The 20,526-nt window shown below is 41.5% G+C and overlaps 1 protein-coding gene across 2 annotated transcripts in view; it reads left to right on the top strand.

Moving 5' to 3' along the window:
* The window catches only part of SLMAP (sarcolemma associated protein), a 54,565-nt gene that overhangs the window by 30,578 nt on the left and 3,461 nt on the right, over positions 1–20,526 (top strand). For both annotated transcript variants that reach the window (XM_018562469.1, XM_018562470.1), the window contains 8 exons: positions 6,577–6,657; positions 7,477–7,536; positions 9,485–9,610; positions 9,971–10,045; positions 10,875–11,195; positions 12,844–12,961; positions 15,293–15,464; positions 16,627–16,761. In XM_018562469.1, coding sequence (XP_018417971.1) covers positions 6,577–6,657; positions 7,477–7,536; positions 9,485–9,610; positions 9,971–10,045; positions 10,875–11,195; positions 12,844–12,961; positions 15,293–15,464; positions 16,627–16,761 — 1,088 coding nt within the window. The remainder of the gene's footprint in view (positions 1–6,576; positions 6,658–7,476; positions 7,537–9,484; positions 9,611–9,970; positions 10,046–10,874; positions 11,196–12,843; positions 12,962–15,292; positions 15,465–16,626; positions 16,762–20,526) is intronic.

Below are 20,526 nucleotides of genomic sequence, written 5' to 3' on the forward strand. Positions count from 1 at the left end.
CCCTGGGCCAAAATGAGCACTTATCCTTTGCAATGCAGGGGTAGCCCCACTGCGAGAATTAATTTTGTTTGTCTGGAGTTCTTATTTAAGCCTTCCCTATTCTATTGAACAAAAGAGAAGCTATATACACACTTAAAGGAGAACTATGAGGTGAGTGGTTTTTCACTCATCCTCATAGTTAGTTCCGACGTGAGACATTGAAACTGTCACAGGGCGGCTCTATTGATCGAGAAGTGAGCGAGCACATACCGTACCTGGCTCAATTCCCGATCACCGCTCCCTGCAAGGATCCCCCCAGCCCAGATCCTCCAGCGCTGACTAGAGGAACAGACGGGAGGGGGTGGTCACAGCTCGCTCTACCTCTAGATAGGCAGAGCCAGCTGTCAATCAAGCAGCTGCGTCGATCTCGACAGTATTGTCGGGATCTGTCCCGCCTGCGGAGCTCTCAGTATATAGCGGGCAATAGCCTGCTATATACTGAGCTTTGGGTCACGGGAGGAGGTTAGTAAATGTCCTCCCGTGATGATAAGGGTTACCCTGTAGTTCTCTTTTAAATGCAACATATTATACTACTCACTTTTCTAATCTGGGCTGAAAGTCATACCCTTGGATGCAATTTTCAATGGGATTACTGCACAGAATGTCAACTTTGTAAATGCATGCAGACCTTATCTAGGGTGCCTACTATGTTCATCATTGAGATTTCCCAGCAAGATATAAGATGTGTGTGGATAAATGTCTCATTTAAAAGTACAAAGATTATATTAATTTCCGGTGGGTTCCTGAGAATTTCACAGCACGTAGGCCAAGTGATTAGCACTCTTATCTTGCAGGGCTGGAATTCTGGGTTTAGTCCTTACCTCTGATTGCTCCAGTTTCCCACACACAGTTCCAAAACATCGTTTTTGGGGGGGTTTTTTTCTTCCTTTCACCTAAAATTAGAGCCAACTGTATGCACATATAACTGCCGGCAAAACTGCCGTGCATGTCCATTTTACCAAACTTTCTTTGTTTGAGCCATGCACAGGTTCAATTGCTAACCAGTTTTAAGTTGTAAATTATTTATCCTGGCATGAAAATCAATGTATTTCAGTTTCTACAGAAGTGATTGATTTCCACAGTTTGTACTGATTGGTGAACTAAGCTGTAATTGAGATATATTGGCTCTTTGACGCATAATATACACAAGTGATTTTCTGTAGAATTAGAAGTTAGGCCTGCAGCCAAATGAGGGTTTTTAAGTGGATAGATTTTCTTTTACCGGGATGTCCATTAAGCTTAAGAACGTGCAGTTGCAGCACAATCCTATAAACAGCAACATGTGTGACACTATTTTTAGGCTGTCCCATATGTTGGGTAGATTGTCTGTGTTAATTGACATTACATGGCCAGCCTGTGCTGGCACACAAAGGGTAGAGCTGCCGGTCAGGCACATAGTGCGAGTTCTGGCAGTGAGATACGGGATGGTGTCACCCTGATTGCTTTTCACTCCTCCTTAACAATATTCATTCCAGAGTGTTTGGGGTCCTGGATTTTTCCCTTACATGGTGTTCCATGATATACTTATGTGCCGAGCTGATAAGCGGACTTGTTTATATGGCTTTTCCTTGCCAGTGCTATCGCTGTTGTGTAGGGGAGGGTCTCCTGGGTAGCCTATTTCCATTGGATTTTTTCCGGTCTTTGTTTCCTATAAAAAAAAAAATCTGTACCCAAGGTAGACAGACTGTGCTATTGTGGATTTATGCCCTCCCAAGATCTGTGTATGTTGTCTAAAGGTGCCCATACACTTTACAACCCTCGCAAGACTTTTTTGTCTTGCAAGGGTTGTAAAGTACTTTAAAAAACGTACGATCTGCCCATCTTGGACAGGAAGATCGTACCTGCGATCATCGCAAGCCCGCCCCCCTGAGGGGTGGGCTTCCGATGACTGCAATGCTGAACGGGCAGTGTGCGCGTGTGCACACCGGCCCGTTCGGCAGTTATCTCTCGATCATGTTAAAAACCAGTCTAAAATCGCACGATTCTCGGCTGGTTTTCAAACATGCTCGAAATACAAAAGTCGTGCGACCGTACATTAGAAACGGTTGCACGCCTTCCATACACTGCACGATTCTCGTACGATCGCGGGATTTCTCGCTATTCTCGTTCGGGACTCGTGCAGTGTATGGGCACCTTAACACTAATCTCTCTGGATAATTTATGTTTCACCTAGTACTCTTCATATCCCAAGGACATTTCCATTAGGCCAGGTTCACATCTAACCATGTCTGCTTTTGTCCGTCCTTATAGTGCGTTTTTACTGTGCGCTGTGGCATATTTACACACACATATATATAGATATATATATAGATATAGATATAGATAGATATAGATATAGATATAGATAGATAGATAGATATAGATAGATATAGATAGATATATATACGTTGTTTGCTTTTTGAAGCATTAATGTGAGTGCGTTTTTTTTGGTTTGGCCAATAAGAATTTAGCTCATGCAGTGACATCATTGTTGTGGACTTTCTCAGCAACCATGTGCACACAATGCAATTATATTATATTGTGTCTATATATGATAGTAGGAGGAGAAGGCTGCCAACCTCCCAGATGAGAGCTTTTTCTATTCTACAGAGAATCACTAGCAGTGTGTCAGTCCATGGCAGGTATGCACGGGCAGAGCTTGTTGCCAGGGGCTGGCAACACATGAAAAAACCCTGTACATGTGTTTTCATGCTGTGGACAATATAACACATGAAAATGCATAAAAAAAGCAGACATGTGAACATGCTCATTGGTTAACATTTGTTCCTATGACACATTGCATTGGTTTGCGTTCCAATATGCACGTTGAAGTGTGGAGGTGTGAGCGGGTCCTTTCATGCAGTTTTTTCTCTTTTTCTCCCTCTGTGTGTGACTCTCTCAAAAAAAATGAAAAAAAGGCCTCAGTCATGAAGGGGTTAAGATGTGAAAGAGTCGGTATAGTTGATCTGACACCGATAACAGCATAGGTGATCTGAGACACGCGCATGCATAGGTTGAACTAGATGGGCCTGGGCCTGTGTCTGTTACTACATTACAGAGGCCTGGTTTGTGGTGTCAAATTGCACGATTGTGAATTAAACTGTCACGCTCCGTTTAATAATCCAGAGATCTCTTAAATGCAGAGTTGAGGGAACAGTATAGACTCATCCAATGCATTTCAAGGGCTCATACAATCACCCCCTTCATCAGGGCTTACTATGGGAGAACATGTATCAGGACTGTGATGGCTTAAAATCGGGCATTGTTTTGTCCAGTGTGTAAGAATGCATAGAGCTCTTCAGTAGCTGATTTGGCTGCTGAAATGTGTTGGCCATTTTGCCATTTTGTATACTGTCTTCTTAACCCTATGTTGACTAGAGATATATCTGGACTATTAAATGGAGTGCAGCGTTTCAACACAGGATAACCGGGCAAGGCTGACAACACTGTGTTGGATTTCAGAACACAATAAGTTAGGATAAACATGCATGTGTTGTAGAGATGTACTGATTGTATTTTTTAATTTGCCCCGGCATGTGCTTCAAAAGCCAATTAAACCCAAGAACGTATGTTACTGCTTTCATTTTAACCACCTCCTGTCCATGGGCCGTACCTAACAACAGCAGGACTGGAGCGTTTTAGGACGTCCCTCCCCTATCTCCTGTAGTGATATATGAACCAGTGGGAGGAATCTCAGCATGCTGCAGGAGAGCAGCTCTTCACAGACCTGGAAGTCTAGGATATCAGTAGTAGCCAGGGATCAGCAAAGTGGTGGAGCTCCTACTTCTCAATGTGGGCTCTGACATGGTCACTTTAAGATTACCAGTAGGACTTGTTCACACCAAATGCAGACCAGATCTGCATGAGTTTCTGCACACGCAGTGCACTGGGTTGTGCCGCGTTTTTGATGCGTTCCGGGCTGTTTTTGGTTTTAAAAAATTTTTTTAAGTTTAGAATGGGGTTTTAGTACGTTCCAGGGTGTTTGCATGCGTTCCATAGCAGGTAAAATAGAGCTTGCTGAAGTTTTTTTTTACATGCTCTGGAACTGAACGCTGTGGTGTTAACTAGAGCCCAAAATACCATTGGAATACATTGGACGCGGTTTTGATTCGGTCTTTAACTGCTCTGCTCCTGGAACGTGCTTGGTGTGAACAAGGCCTTACATTTTAACCAAGTCTCATGTGAATGTGCTCTATGTAAAGCGCTGCGTAAATTGTCGGCGCTGTATACATACCAGAAATAAATAAATAAGTCTATGTTCACAGAACTAAAGTTTAATTTCTCTTCCATGCATTGCTTCCAAACTTTGTCCAGTGTTGTCAGATTATAAAATCCTTATTTGGTCAGGATTGTTAACGCCAAGTGATTACATTACATAAGCTTCCAAGTACGTGTCAGAATGGTGGAGATTTTTTAGGATGTGTGTCAGTGTGCTTTGTACGGCTGGATGAGCATCATCTATAAAGATAGCTGGGGAAATCCACATGGATGATATGAGGAGGAGTTTGCGCAAATGGGAGTCAGCTCTGCACACTTTCTAATTTTAGAATGAATCATGATCTGATTTCCTAGTTGTGTGTAATGATAATGCCTCCCTCGAGCAGGTACAGGTCTAGAAATGACTTCACACATATTGTCTGTTCTTTAGAAAAATTAAAGGAATTGTATCATTACCCTGCTGCAACTCAAATAAACATGGTTTATGGCTGTGGCTGTTTTTAGTAGCTGAGGTTAGGGGAGCCACATAGCACAGCATCAGCGGCAAGTCATTGTTATCTTGTGATAATGAAATGCCAGAAAGGCTGTAGAGTAAAGACCGTACGATGATTTTTACTATTCCCCCTACTATTGTAACTTTTAACACAAGTACGGAAATGCATTTGCATTGTTAAAGTTTAGTTTTACTTGTAATCACATTTCAGAAAACCCCACTATGTGTTGTGTGTTCCCATTTACACATCATACCTAAAAAAATGTAAAAGTATTATTTACCCTTTAGGTGTTTGGTGATGACCTTTGTGCAGATTCCAAGCTACTCTAAGCTGTTTCAAAGTGAAATGGGAGGGTCAAACTGAGGGACAGGCTGAGCTTCCTCTCATTAACATACAATTCTTCCAACAGAGTTATTCACAAAAGGGTGAAGAGTTTGGAGAAGGCAGAAGTGAACAATCTAGGACAAGATACGTTACCGGCTGTTATATACAAGCGTTGGGCCGGCTTTACAGCTTTACAGCCGGCTGATCGATTGCATTACCGTGAAATGCGGATCTCTGATTCACCAGCTTCTTTGGGGGTCCCTAGGTGACATTAGGGGTCTTGGAGACCCCTGATGTCTCCATACAGAGGACCTATCATTGTTTTCTAGGTATCACGTTGGGGGCTTTTTAGCCCCCTATGTGATGGCAATCAAGTTAAGTGTTTCTTTTTTTCCCCCCAAGTCCCCCGCCCCCACGTGCACGCACTTATAAATGTAAATATGTGTCGGGTGTGCCTATGTGCGATAACAACCATTGCATCAAACATGTTACATATCGCTGTTTTTTTTTGCCCAAAAATTTTTGGTTATTTTTTAATCTAGTAGAAAAACAAAAACCCGTAGTGGTGATTAAATACCACCAAAAGAAAGCTCCATCTGTCCCCAAAAAATGGTATAAAATTAATTTCAGTACAGCGTTGCATGATGGAATAAATGTCAGTCAAAATACCGCAGCGCTGAATACTGAAATATTGCCTGGCCAGGAAGGGGGTTTAATACCCCGGTCAGCAAGTGCTTAAAACCCCCAGAATTATATTTTCTGAAACAGGAGACCCTCTATGTAGCCTATTGTAGCCAGGAGTCTGCTTAAAGGGCCCCCCTACCGTTGCCACATGGCATACAGCAGCGGCAGCCAAACTCTAAAGTGTGTAAAGCCAACATCTTTTTTTTTTTAGGTTTTGGATAGAGTAGGGAATGGTGTCCTGCCCCAGAAACAAAGCAGGAAGTAAGAGGAGATCCCTTCAAAGCAAAAGGCTATTGCCTCTTTCAGAGTTGTCACCAGAACAAGTTTTTCAGTTGCAAGAGTTCCCCTTACCTCCTGTTCCTATGATGGCAAAATGTTGCAGAAACATTGAGACTATGGTCAGTAGGCCCTATAATGAGGGGCAATCTCTACAGTGGGCACACAGACTTGTCTACAATCAGGAGGGCCCTAAGTAGGTCATAAATGTAATTAAAGTGAATGTTTGGTGATATAAAACTATATAAGCAAAGACTTGCATATATAAGTAGGTAATCTAAATGGTAGTGTATACTTGTGCTGTTACATCACAGCCGGATAGTGTGCCAAACTCTTAATAATCAAAGCATAGATATGACTCTTTGTAAAATCCCACCAGGTAATTGGCTAGGCCTTGAGTAGCTATGAGAAGCACAGGCATTGCATTGTGGGATGGAGAAGGTAACATTACTTTATGGCATAGAAATATATTGATATTAAACGTTGTTGATTTAATTGATTATTGTAAAAACACCCTATATATAAAACTGAGTTTACTGTTTCTTATCTATGACTTTTGTAGGGAGTCCGGTAGACGTGAGAGATTCAGACTTATCAGATACACTCAGTCCTAGCAAGGATAAAAGCAGTGACGACACTACAGGTATAAGTGTGTCAGTGTAACAAGCACACGGGTGTTACATTGTGTGGTCTAGATGTGGAAGCACATCTGGTTGCTAATCTCTGTATAAATCTGTTTTATTTGTTGTGGAGTCAAAATAATGGTCCCAAATCACAAAACGCTAATCATGGGCATTCTGCATGGTGATGGTTTGTTGGGTGTAAATCCGAGCTTCAGTGCTGTGGTGTTTATATGTGCTGTACATGCTGAATGATGGGATGAAACAGTAGAATATATTGTTGCACTTGTGTTTCTATTAGAGACGGGAGACCTGTATCTGGGCTTATAACTAATCCTTTTGTAAGAAGGTTTATAATCCTAATGGTATTTGTGGTCAAAAATCAAAGCATGGAAGAAAATTGAAGATTCTTCCATCAAATGAAGTGATGTCATTTCCTGTTCCAAGTTCTGCCTGCCATTTTTACTAGCATGTTGTTGTAAAGTAGAGATGCTGGTTGATGTGGGCAGCGCATCAATTTATTATCCAGCACCACTATGGACACCTCCTGGCTCCATAATACCTCCTGGCCTGTCATACCATATAGATTGTAAGCCCTTTGGGCAGGGAACTCCATATTGTCTTGTTGTGACATGTATTTCATCTTGTGTTTTGCCTTTTTGTTGTTTGTAAAGTGCTGTGTAACCCAGAGGCTTATGCAGAGTGTATGCTTGTGAGATATATGATTTTATTTCTTCATAAATTAAATATATCTTTTTAAATTAAATCTACCTTCCATGAGGGGTTGCTACACTAATCACATTCCTCTTTTATTTTCAACATTCCTCTTTTATTTTCAACAGACGGCCAAATGGATGAGCAAGAGCTGAACGAATCACTTAATAAAGTCACCATACTCAAAGGTAGGCATCCTGCTGGCAGCTTTTGTAATGTTTTCCTTGTGAATACTTATATAGAATGTTTGCGTCTTTTCGTTTTAATACTGTTGAGTTTTTTTTTTTAATTTAAATAATTGAATTATGTATTAAAGTTACACATTGGCAGTGCTTTTTTCTTATTTTTTAGCATAGGGTCTTGTATATGGAAAATATCCTAAAGGCATAATGTTTGTGTGGCTCCTAGAAACCAGTCATAACGTTTGATTCAGTTTCAGACCTGGATTATAAAAATGACAGTTCTGCTAAACAAAGGTCCTGTCATTACCTGTAAAAATCCCTTTTGCTGCATAAAGGCTGTGACGCATTGCACACGAAGCTGAGCGGTGGTGCGCTGCCTTCGCGTGCAGTGTGTCATGTAAATTTCTCTCCAGCACGTCAGCTTGCGAGAGCTCGCATTGCTGAGCGTGCCGAGATGAAAAATGTCATCTTCAGCCAATCAGCGCGCGCGTATAAACCCGCGTGTCAAGATGCGAAGTCCAGCCGGTTGGCTGAAGGTGCTGTCATTCATCTGCCTGCACTCGGCTCACACACTGCATGCGAAGATCCGTGCCTGACAGCTTTGCATCGCTCTGCATTGCTTTGTGTGCAGTGTGTCACGGGCTTAAGACCATCGTTTTTACAGGTTAGGGTAAAATTATGAAACTTGTTTTCCTGGGGTAACTCCTTAATTTCCTGCTGCTAGGAGGCAAACTGTTTTTTATTTAGGCACTTCATACATAAAACCGTTAGTGCTCAGCACAATATTGAAGAATATGTCTAAGCAAAATAAAAAACAAAAAATGCAAGCAGTACATGTGTGTAGTATATGAACACTACCTGTTGATCTGCCAGAAATTGCACTTGGCTCCTAAAGCCTGTTGTGGGCTGACAGCACACAGTATGTTTGTGGACTGAGCAGTGTCAGCTTTGCTCAGTTGTCTTTTGCTATACTATTCAAACCACCCCTATTCTTTTCTCCACAACATAGAAGCCAATCATTCTGTAGTCCCCAGATAACAGATGAGACTTCCAATTAGTCTTCTTGAGGTGACATAGGAAATGTGCACAAGTTAGAAATATTCAGTCTGTATAACAGAACAAAAGGTAGCAAGTAAAGAAAGGCCATACTTGGGGTTCTCTTTACACTTTAGAGTCAAAACGTTTTCTTACTTTTTGGATCACGTATGTAATGGTTACATTTCATGCTAGGGGTTGTTATTTTCACTGTCTCTGAGTAAATTTCCCTTCACTTTTTTGTCTCCTAACACAATGGGAAATGAGAAGAGATCTCTTCAAAGTAAGGGAAATTCCCCCTTCCAGTGGTCACTGATACGGGTCCCCTCCTTCCAGTGACGACTCAAAATTTCTCCTGGTATCGGTTATCACCAGAACAGAGGGAGAGGATGAATCTCCACAGTGGGAGCACAGTCAGCAATAAAAACCTGAAGAGGGTCCAACTGTTCTCTGCTCACAAAAAAAGCTTTAGATAAAATCAAATAATATATTGTAACTATAACTGGCATTACTTGGACACAGAAGGATTCTTCCCCTACAGATTACTCATGTTGGCTGTCCCTGTGTATTTATACATGCCAGAGCTGATTTGTGAAAGCTGGAATAAGACTTGAGCTACTAACCATAGCAGTCAACTGCATTTATTTACAAAAACTGAAAACATTAAACCTTAAAAGGCAGCAGCTCCATTTGTAATCACCTTGTTAAAGTTCCATCCTTACATAAATGTTGTTCTAGTTCTAGGGAGTCTAGTGAGTCGAGTCACCCTAGAACAACTCTTCGGGATTTCCAATGGTTCAGTTCTGGTTTTTGATTCCACTCATCTTGGGGTCTCACCCTTCCCTGGTGCTTTCTATAGTTTTTTTTATTTGGGGGCATTTGGATGTGTTATGTCATGAAATGGTGTGTTTTCCTCCAGATGAGCTCCATCATGTACAATCTGGCACTAATGATGCAAAACAGGAGATCCAGCAGCTGCGGCAGGAACTGTCCGAAGCCCAAGATCTAGCCAAAACTAGTCGACAGAAATGCTTAGAACTTCAAGGTGAGCTTTGGGGTTTGTGGATAAGATTGTATTCAGGTCAAGGTGAGCTTTGGGGTTTGTGGATAAGATTTTATTCAGGTCAATCTACTTAGTGATTAGTTTTACTCTTGCGGCCTTCCCTTTCTTTGGAGCACTTCCACCATTTTATGCCTGCCTAGGACTCAGGAAATATACCGTAAACATGATAAAAGGCCCACTCCTTTGTTGGAGATGTGGGTGGGACAAAAATGATGTCTTGTTAAAAAAGAGGTGTCGGAATAAAATTTTTGCAATCTTGAAAAGCCCTTTTCAGCAAGTCCTTTTTCCATTTGGTGCATGTTTTAATCTCTTGACAATCTAAGATAGATTTTGTGTTTGCAGCCCTCCTAGAAGAGGAAAGAAAGTCCAGTAGGAAACAGGCAGAAGATTCCACCAAGCAGATCCAGAACCTCCAAGGTATTCAAGTTAATTTTGTATAAATGATGTATGTTTTAGCCAATCAAACTATTAAGGACTTTTCTTTCATTATGTCATTGCAAAATGTTAGATAAAGCTGTCTCTCCATGTGTTCCATCTGGAATGATCAGACCTTCTTTAGGGTTCATCTGGGTTATCAGCAGAGGACAATGTTAATCAAGACAACCGTTTTCACCATTTTCTACTAGTCATTGTTCTGACATTCGTCCTGATTTTGGATGGGAAAACTTCACTCCTTACACAGTCATGTTGTTGAACTCTAACACTAGGATTGTTTGTATTGTGCAAAAACTTGAGTCTGCCAAATGTCACCATAGATGGTTAAATCCGTTGTAGATGGGGATTCCTGCTTCTGGGAGGGCAGCTTATGTGATGGTTTTTTTTCTTATCGGTTTGCATTACAGATTTTGATTGTCATTACTATTCACAACGATCGATATTGTGTTCTGTATGCATAAACATGAATGCTTGCTTCATCCAAGAATGCATGTTTATGCTTAAGGGAGAGTGGTGAACAAGGCAGTCACAGATGTGCTCCAGTTCTTGCTTCCCTTGGAGAAAATGATACTGAATATATATTCCTGAACCCTGACTGTCTGCATTTGCCTATAGACCTAAGATTCTTTTGGTACAGCTGAATTTAGCTTAGTAAAGATGATCTCATCTCTTTTGGCACTTGCCAAGCATCATATATTCATGAGAACTAATAAGTTTCAGGTCCGGTATTCCCACTGTTTGCCTTTCTGGCACACAGTATGGTGAGGGTTTGTTCGTATGATAATTAATGGTCACTATTTCTCGATTTCAGCTCAGTTGCATAGGTTACAGGAAGAGATTGAAATCCTGCGGGAACAGAAAGAAAACGACATCTCCAGTACCCGGGAGGAGCTGATGAATGCCCAGGAAGAGATTGCCATCCTGAAACATGTTTCTGAGCAGGTGGCCAACGAGAGAGAAGGTGACATACGCGAGCTTCAGGGGGAACTGCAGGAGGTGCGCCTTGAGCTGGAACATTGGAAGAAAACGGCTTCCCAGTACGAGAAAGAAATTGTCACTCTGCAGGCCAGTTTCCAGGTCCAGTGCAAGGATCGGGAGGACCAACAAAAAAGCGATTCAGCACGGTGGCAGAGTATGTACCATCTGCGTAACTCGTATCCTCAACCATGTAGACACAGAGACACATATCCTTAAGGTGCTCCTGCTCACCAGACTTCACACACTTTTCACCAGGCCAACACCTCTTGGCTAGTTAAAACGGAAGAGACGGTCACAAAAATGATAAAAACCAGTGTTACTACTTTGGGCACTAACCCCTTTTAGATTAGAGTGGACACCCATCTTTTATACACCAGATTAAATGTTTTGTGCGGCTGACAGTGATTGTGCCTGCACTCAGGGGCGTCCTGAGGCCAGGTGACACCCCACCGTGTTCATCACGCGCGTGTGACCATCTGATTGACACCTGCCGGCAGCCATCTTAGTTAGATGCCGGCAGAGAGAGGAGGGGAAGTTCACCCGGCGGTCATGAGTTATGCCACCGGGTCCCCTTCTCTCTCTCCTGACACTGTCGGGCTCTTGGTCCATGACCGAGTGCCCGACTTTTTAGAGGGGGTGTCACCAAAATGACAGTCATTTTGGTGTCACCCAGGTGCAGGCTGCATCCCCCTTGTGACGCCACTGCCTGCACTGGCTACAATTACTCTAGTCTGGCTGGGGATAAAGGGGAACAAAATGGAATACTTTGCAACTTTACTAGTCTAGTACTAGAAAAAAAGTCTAAAAACTGATGTCGGCACCAACTAAAGTGTAGTAAGCTGAAATATATTCCGTTTTTTGTTATGAGTTTAGATGCATTTTAAATAAAATTTAATCGGCCTCACAATATTGGGCACAGTGGGCAAGTGCAGGAACCCTTTAGGGTTCCCACAGAGTTCATGTGTCAGTTAAGAGGGAAGCAACCACACTAAGATATTGGTGAAAGTTCTAAGCAAACCGTTTAGGTTACAGGAGCTGCACCAGGTCAACCAATGTTGTCTGCTTGGTGAAAGAACACATTCTTCAGGCCGTAATTGGCTTTATTATTGGGAGGTGGCAAACTGACTTTTTCATTGACTTGAAAGCTGTTGGAAAAGTAGGGATGCACTGATGCCATTTTTTCCAGACTAAGTACAAGTATTTGTTGATACCAATTATTTTTTGTTTTTTTTGTGTGCGTCATGTGACAGTTTTTCTAAAACAATACAGACTGATGATTTTAGAACAGTGGTGGAGTGCCTGCGACCCTGGTAGTTCTGCCACTGACTCCAAGCTGGGAATACAAATCTCAGCAATACATTATGCAACAATGCAGACTACCACCAGCTATAGAGAACTACAAATCCCAGTGATACAATATACAGAAATGCAGAATACCACCAGCCATAGAGGACTACAGATCCCAGCTATACATTATACAGAATACCATCAGCTAGAAAGGACTACCTCCGCATCCTCTCTCCTAGACCTGTTCCCTTGGCTTCTTAAATGCCACCTAGAACTGTATACTGAATCCATAATGTCCAGACCATCTCTAATCATCTTTTCACCAATACTGAAACATTTCTCATTACGATACTCCACAAAAGTTATTGATCACCAAGTCTGAACATTTCTGTGACATTCTTCTTGATCTTCTTTAATCTTAACCATATTAAAATAAGTTTTTTACTTGACTGGTTAATTTATTTCACACATGGAGCAAAAAGTTTACATCATGTTTGCTGCCTTCTCTTCCGTAGCTGAACTTGAGGAGCTCAGACACAGTGTCTCTTCTCTGGAGACAGAATGCAAGGAACTGCAGAAAGAGAACAAAGTGCTGACTGAGGAATGCAGGAGAATCGAGAGTGCGCTTCACAGGTAAGGTGGACTATCACCCTATGGATAGGGCGAGAACATTAACATTTTGAATGATTTGATTTTCTTTTATTTAAAAAATATATCTTTGTACATGGCTGTCTATGAAGAGTTGAAATTCCTAAAATGTTGATTAATGGACACATCTGCCTGATTACTTGCAGTATATTTTTAGCACAGAAGGCTTCTAAGATTTGTTTAATAATTTTGTAGCCAAGCTTCAGGCAGATATAAATAGCACAATGTAATTCAGATATGCATTCCTTAAACAAACACTGAGCATATGTTTAACATAGTTGGTATAAATACTCAGACCTGTGTTTATACTGCGTTCCTGTAATCCTCTGCACAACAGACTTCAGACTGGGAGAGGCAGTTGCACTGTGCTTCAGTCACTATAGGAGCTTGCTGACTGTAGTAGAGAAAGGATGTCCTCATGTGAGGATACTCCTTTATTGTCCAATCAGCTGGCCTGGGACAAGTCGTGACCTAACTGTTTCTCTTGCCTATGGTGGTAAAATGGGACTTAAGTGGTATCCCAAAGAACAAAAACATTAAAAACTAAAAAGAAATTCTAGTATATTATGTCATATAAAACATTTTTGATTTCTTAATTCAATTCTTAAAAACACTTATCGTAAGTGAAATAATGGTGTTAGCCTTGAAGTTAAAGGAAAGAAATTCCTTTGTTACTATACATCTATGTACAATACAAATTACAAATGTGAATTAGCAGCTCCCTAGAGTCTTCACAGGGGGGGGGTTTGGCGCTGCCTCCATCAATCTGCCCCCTCTCCCCCTTCCACTGCTCGTACCTTTGAACAAACGCTGCTTACTCTCTGCGACTCCCGTTGTATGGGCTGTACATCGTACACAACATCCCAGCCCTGCACTAGGTATTTCAAATGTAGAGTGTTCATTATTCAGTGTGGTCACATAACTATGCTGATCATTGAGAAGAAGCATTGATTAGCGTGGTCAGAAGTGCCTCTCATTGGTCGCCTGCCTGTGCTGACCAATGAGCGCTCGCTATTTGAAATACATAGTGCAGGGCTGTAATGCTCTGGGTGGGGAACAGATCGTACAGCGGCAGCCGTGGAGGGGAAGCACCATTCGTTCAAAGGCATGTATACCGTGTTTCCCTGAAAATGAGACAATGTCTTATATTTTTTTGGCTCAAAAAAACACACTAGGTCTTATTTTTGGGGTAGGTCTTATTTAAAAAAAAAATGTACAACAATCCAAAGTTAACGCAAATTCATATTAAATAATAAATAATCCAAAATGGCAAAGTTAAGAATAGGGTGATCAGGGCAATCGGGTGCCGTACGTTTCCAAAAGCAATTTGGTAACCAATCGCTGGCCAGAATGAGCGAAACGCACTTTCACTATCGATTCCTCGCAGGCGGAGTGCATTTGGTATCACTCCGCCAGTGACAGGAGCCGGCGCTATAGAGGAAGCATCGGCTTATGCGGCTCTGCTCCCTCCGCTGTCGCCTCGCTTCCTCTAGCACTGGCTTAATTGGCAACTCTGATTCTCTCCCGCGGCTCTTCAAGTTCCCCCTTATGCCACCACCGGCCCTGGGAATGGTCACAACTAGGTCTTATTATTATAAAAAACTATACAGTACTGAAAAAAAAAGGATGTTAGAAACTTTTGTTTGATAAGACCACTCTTATTTAGTATACCGGCACCTACAATGGTGTAGTGATGTCAAATTTCTGGTTTTGCTTTCTAGCAGAGCTGCCTAGATCATAAGGCTGACCTGAATTACTTTCTTTTGACAAAAACTGTTCACATGTGAATATAAACATATATTATTAAACTTTGTTTTTAGCTGTGTGCCAGAAGTTCAGCCTCAATCTCTTGAGGCCAGATGTTCTATGAAAAAATCCAGAGCCCAAAAAAGGATTGCTTAAACTTTGTGTCACTCTAAGTTATATTAACTTTCTAAATGTTACTTATTTGGTATGCAGAGAAGGCTGCAACAGTCAGGTACACTAAGGTGAAACAGATTTCATTTTATTCAATTTAGAGCAGGGGGACCAGTGAAAAATGAGTGTCTACTTTGGGTTAGTGCACAAAAGAAGATTGTTCATGTTTTTCTGTCTGTGTTATTTTTAGGGATGTCCCGATGCCACTTTTTCAGGACCAAGTACATCCCCTCATGTACTTGCCGATACCAATTACCGATACTTTTTCTTAAAGGGACAGGTGACTTTAAATGATCCATAATTAACCCTCACTGAGTTTAATTTCTACTTTTAATTTATTCAAATAGATGCATTATTTTCCTTTTCAAATCAATAATTACCTATGTGTACACTTTTTAGTTCCCAGAAGCAGTCCCAAGACCTCACAAGTGACCTCAGTGTCCTGGAAATCACTCGGAAAGAGCTTGAAAGCCAGGTGGGCTCTCTGAAAGAGCACAGTCAGCGTGAAGCGGCCAACCTAAAAACTCAGCTGAAAGAGGCAGAGAAACGTGTAAACGGCATTCAGCAAGAGGTGAGAAAACAGTGCTTAGTACATAGAATAAAAGCAATCAAGAGTCATGTAAGATTATTAGACAGCTGGGGAAAGGAATCATCCTTCATCTAAATGATTGTGGAAAGTTAGGCATCAGCTGTAGTTTCTCTATGGATCTGTCCGCCTCCAATTCAGTGCAAATGGCATTGACTAGAAGGGAACATGAAGATTAGAAGCCCTGCTAAATAATGGAGATGTCTCTTTTAAAGTTTTTTTCTTTAAAATAGGAGTTCACTTTGTGCAGTTTGCTTCTAAACAGACAATTTTAATCTAATTTAATAAATCTTTAAAGAAAATAATTATGACACTCCCATTCCTGCTCCATTTCTACACACAGAAAAAAAAAGGCGCTGCTCCATTAGCCAATGTGGACTTTCTACCTTTTTGCCTAATGTTGCAGTAGTGATTGTGTTGGGGGACACAAACTCTATGTGGCTCCCATTGAATAACAGTTATCCAAGTACAGCCATTGGAAATAAATATGAAGGCTGCTATTGCTGATCCCCTTCAGCACACGCTAGGTTCCTGGCTGTTTGTGGATTCAATACTTTGAGGCACTGGCCCCCAACGAGCATGCAACCAATGGCAATTGTACAAAACTCTGAATACTTTATCTGTGTACTTGTTCAGAGTAATTGTCCTATTTAATATACTGAAGACAGCGGGTTGCCAGAAGAGCAAGAACAGAACATGCGTTCAGTTTAGAGAAGTGATCCTTTTTAAGCCCCTGGTAAAGTACATGCTGAATACTCATGCCACCAGCTGACGGTGAGCCCATTTTTTGTGGATTTACAGAGATGCGAGTACTCCTGTTTTCTGACACTTTGTGTGTATTAGATTACTGGTCTGCCCCGGTGGTTCCTCCCATCCACCGTTAGGTCATCACAGGGCACATAATGATGTGGCGGCCCATGGAAGGCACAGCAATGCTGGGGTAGGTGCACTATCCTGACACACCAGGAACTTTCACATAGCAGTGAAAAGTGGACTTGCCATCCACCCGAAAGGTTGAGTATTCTCTATGTTCTTTTATAGGGGCTGTTGGTTGCATTTTGTGATGTGATGTTTATATTCTATTTATAATGATATTATATGATTCTTTTGAGTAAGGCAGTAAAAATGATGTCCTCTGTTTTTGCAGTATGCAGACACCCAGGTTAAGCTATCTGAGCTAAAAGGGACATTTGATAAGACAGAACAAGAAAAGCAAACAATGATGGAGGAGCTGAAGCAATGTAAAGAGAACTTGAAGCTGCTGCAGGAGAAGGGGAATAATGTAAGTGTGAGCTGGAGGTGCACACATGCCAGGCTCCTGATTGCTCTTGTCTTACATTAAGACCATGATGTAACTGAGTGCTGAATGCAGGAGGAAAGTGACTTCATATGCTGCCCATCATGCTTCAGTTTTTGTGGTCTTGTGTCATGCAGCAAACAGCTTCTGTTCCAGTAATGCTAAATATTGCTTTTATCTCCTCAGAGCTTGTTATAGGCTGGATCCCATATTTCTCTTTTCAGAATGCTGCTAATGATCAGTAAGCCAGCTCTGCTCATTAATTACCTGGCTCCAGAGGACTCAGTTTTCATTAAATGCCTTCTTTTTTTCTGTTTTATTTAAACATGCGCTATACCCCTATTTTTAATCAAATGACTATCACTGACCCTGTTTAAGCATAAATTTACCATAAACATCCTATAGCATATTCAAACTGCAGAATAAAGTTCCCCTGGAGGATGTGTCCATAACCGTGTGCACACACATGTATGGGGGGGGGGGGCCTTATTTTGGGGGAGTAACCACTAAGTGGCCAAGCAGAAATCAACGGTTAAGTACACTCAGATTAATAAAACCTGGTTCTTGGATCATTCTATTACACATAAGGTAGTCTAAGGAACGTCAGTTCTTACAGAGCTGATGTCATTAGATTAGGTGACTGTCGTGTCGCCAAAAGATTAAAGGAGAACTATGGGGTTAAGGCTTTTCCCCATAGTTCTCCTTAGGGTAACGGGAGGACATAAGCTAGCATCCTCCCGTCACCCTAAGCTCAGTATACTGCTATTGCTCGCGGTATACTGAGACGCCACAGTACACCGCGAGCTACTGCTCGCGGTATACTGAGACGCCGCAGCTGAAGCAGATCCCGACAATTATGTCTGGATCCGCCCAGCTGCGTGAGTGACAGCTTGCTCTGCCTATCTAGAGGCAGAGCCAGCTGTACCCGCCCCGTCCGATCCGCCAGTCAGCGCTGGCGGAGGGGGGAATCCAGCCCCCCCCCCTGTCACGACAAAGAGCTGTGACAGGATCGAGAGGTGAGCGAACGCCTGTATGTGTTCGCTCACCTCCCGATCTACTGATCCGACCTGTGACAGTCTCATTGTCACAGGTCGGCTAGAACTATGAGGTGAGTGAAAAGCACTCACCTCATAGTTCTCCTTTAAAGCCGCTTACACACTGACAGGTTCCTCCATCCTAACAGCATGAATGGATGAATCTCCACCACTTAAAACTGCCAACAACAGACTTCTGTGGTGGCCAAATTATTTTATTATTATTATTAGGGATGCACCGGTACTTTTCATATACCAGTGCCGATACTTGGCATTTTCATGAGAACTCCCAGGGTTGCAGCTGGGACCGGGCTCTGGCACTCCACCATTGTCCTGAAATCATTAGTCTGTATTGTTTTAGAAAAACTGTCGCATGACAATAAAAAAAAAATGTATCAGTACTCATATCTGTGAGGACTTGGGCAAGTATCGGTACTTGTACTTGCAAAACTGGTATCGGTGCATCGCTTTATTTATATTTCTAAAAACAAAATCGTACATTAAAACAGAGATGTACAAATCCCAGGAGCTACGTGTGCTCCTTACAAATGACAGCTGCCTAACTTTTGAATTTTTCTCTAGTCCTTGGAGATCGAAAAGTATCTGTACTTGTACCGAGTACGGTACTTGGTATCGGTGCATCCCTAATTATTATTATTAACGATTTATATACAATATAGGGAGGACATTACAGTTACAATACAAATCTGAGCAAAATGATAAGGAGGGCCCTGCCCATGAGAGCTTAGAATATAGACATATTTCCATTTTGTATTGCTTGCTACTTTTTGCAGCCCTTGTGCTGCAAGTACTTTATGGCTATATCATTTGTGCCATATGGTATCCTGCAGCAGGTGCCTATAGCAGGATGCGGAGCTTTGCGTTTGTGCATTTGTTAGTGAACTGATAGGATACTTATGAGTGATAGAAATCTGTATGTTCTGTTACATGCATGTTAGATAAAATGCACCAACAGTAATGTGCGATGCATGCGAGTCCACGTGTCCTGGTGTGCCATGTGCTTGGAAAACAAAGAACACCCAACAAAAGGTAATGCTCACAGCACATAGCTACAACACCTAGAAGAGGCTGATTAGACTGTGTCTGCATGTGACGTGACTCTTCCGGAGGAGGTGGATTTTAGGGTGATCTGTCCTCTAGATTAGTTGCTCATCTTGGTTGGAGATGTATTCTTGTGCACAGGATAGTAATCAGGCTAAAATCAGATAAAAATTCCCATTTACTGGTTTTATGTGTGAAATCTTAACAGTAATTTTGCTGCAAAGGAAATATTTTCTAGATTTATATTTCTAAATCTTTTTTTAAGAATGTATGGGGACTTTAAAGCAGGGTTGGACACATTTCTGGTTCTAGGTAGCCAGTGAGGTCAATAACTGCAGTTTTCACATTGCTCTGTGTCTTAATTAATCTGGACACCATAAAATGCTTGATGCTTTGCAGCTGGTTACAATAATTGAAAAGGGTGTATATATGGCATAGAAGTTTGTACTTTTGTGTCTTTGTAATTTTATATGCCATTTCTTTCAGCTCTAGAGGTTATCTAGGTATTGTATATCCATGGTAACTGGGATTACAGTGTATTACAGGTGCTAAGGAAACATTTCTTATTACATGGTGTTACATTTGTGTTTAGCAACTGACAATAACCTTTATCTTAGATCCCAATTCGATTCTCTTGAGATCTAACTAACCAGTAGAATGTTAAACCAAAAACATCTAACACAATATAAAACAAGAGAGACCAAGTAATAATCATGTCAAGTGTTAAATGATTTTACTTTGTGCAATAGCAAGCTAAATATTTAAAGAATACCTAAACCACAAAACATTGAATATATTGCAGCTTACAGTCTTCAGATCTGGTGGCTGCATTCGTTTTCGGGTTTTTTAAAAATCTTTCCTTCAGTTTAACCTATTGTTCCTGCCATTAATACACTTCTAGTACTAGAACGACCACGCTCTCTCACTCCTCTGGACCAGGACAACAAAACAAGATAGTTCTACAGTACCCTGCCCCTTTGCTATACTCCATAACATTGGTGTGTGGTTCTATCGTTTTCAGAGATAGCTGAGAACAAAGTAAAGGTAAAGCAGGACTAGACTCAAAAATGTAACTGTCTTTCTCTACTTTCGAGGCATGCCTCTGGTAATAGTCAAGGTTGCCAATGTGCTCATTTCAGCTCCCAACCAAACTTCCAAGCCCTCAGATGGCTAGTGTGATAGTTGATCACATGTGCAGCACTGTGGCAACTGCAATTCAAATAGAGGCCAAGATGGCACCTTCCTTCGATGGAAAGGAGGGTGTAGTTCCACTTTGCTAACAGTAAGCACAGGAAATGATCAGCTCACAAGATTTCTGGCAAGATCAACAGATCTATCACTATACCCAACTCCAACCCCCCCAATATAAAAAAGAAACAAACTCTAAAATACCTTAATTGCTGCTTGTGTTCTGAACACTGCCCTGTTCAGTATAAATTGCAACACAAAGACCATGGGGAAACTGTCTGTCCATCTCACTGGTTTGTTCTGCAGACCCCCACATTATAACATGAGACCACAATAATGCTCATTAAAATTAAATTATTTTACTGAAATAGCTCTGAAAGATTGAAAAATATCTTTTGAAATGACAAACTGGTAAAGCTTATATAAAATTATTGGTATTTGGGTTTGGTTCTACTTTAATGCATTT

This window comes from Nanorana parkeri, unplaced genomic scaffold, assembly GCF_000935625.1.
Source record: "Nanorana parkeri isolate BGI_ZX_2015 unplaced genomic scaffold, ASM93562v1 scaffold578, whole genome shotgun sequence".
NCBI classification, from domain to species: domain Eukaryota; kingdom Metazoa; phylum Chordata; class Amphibia; order Anura; family Dicroglossidae; genus Nanorana; species Nanorana parkeri.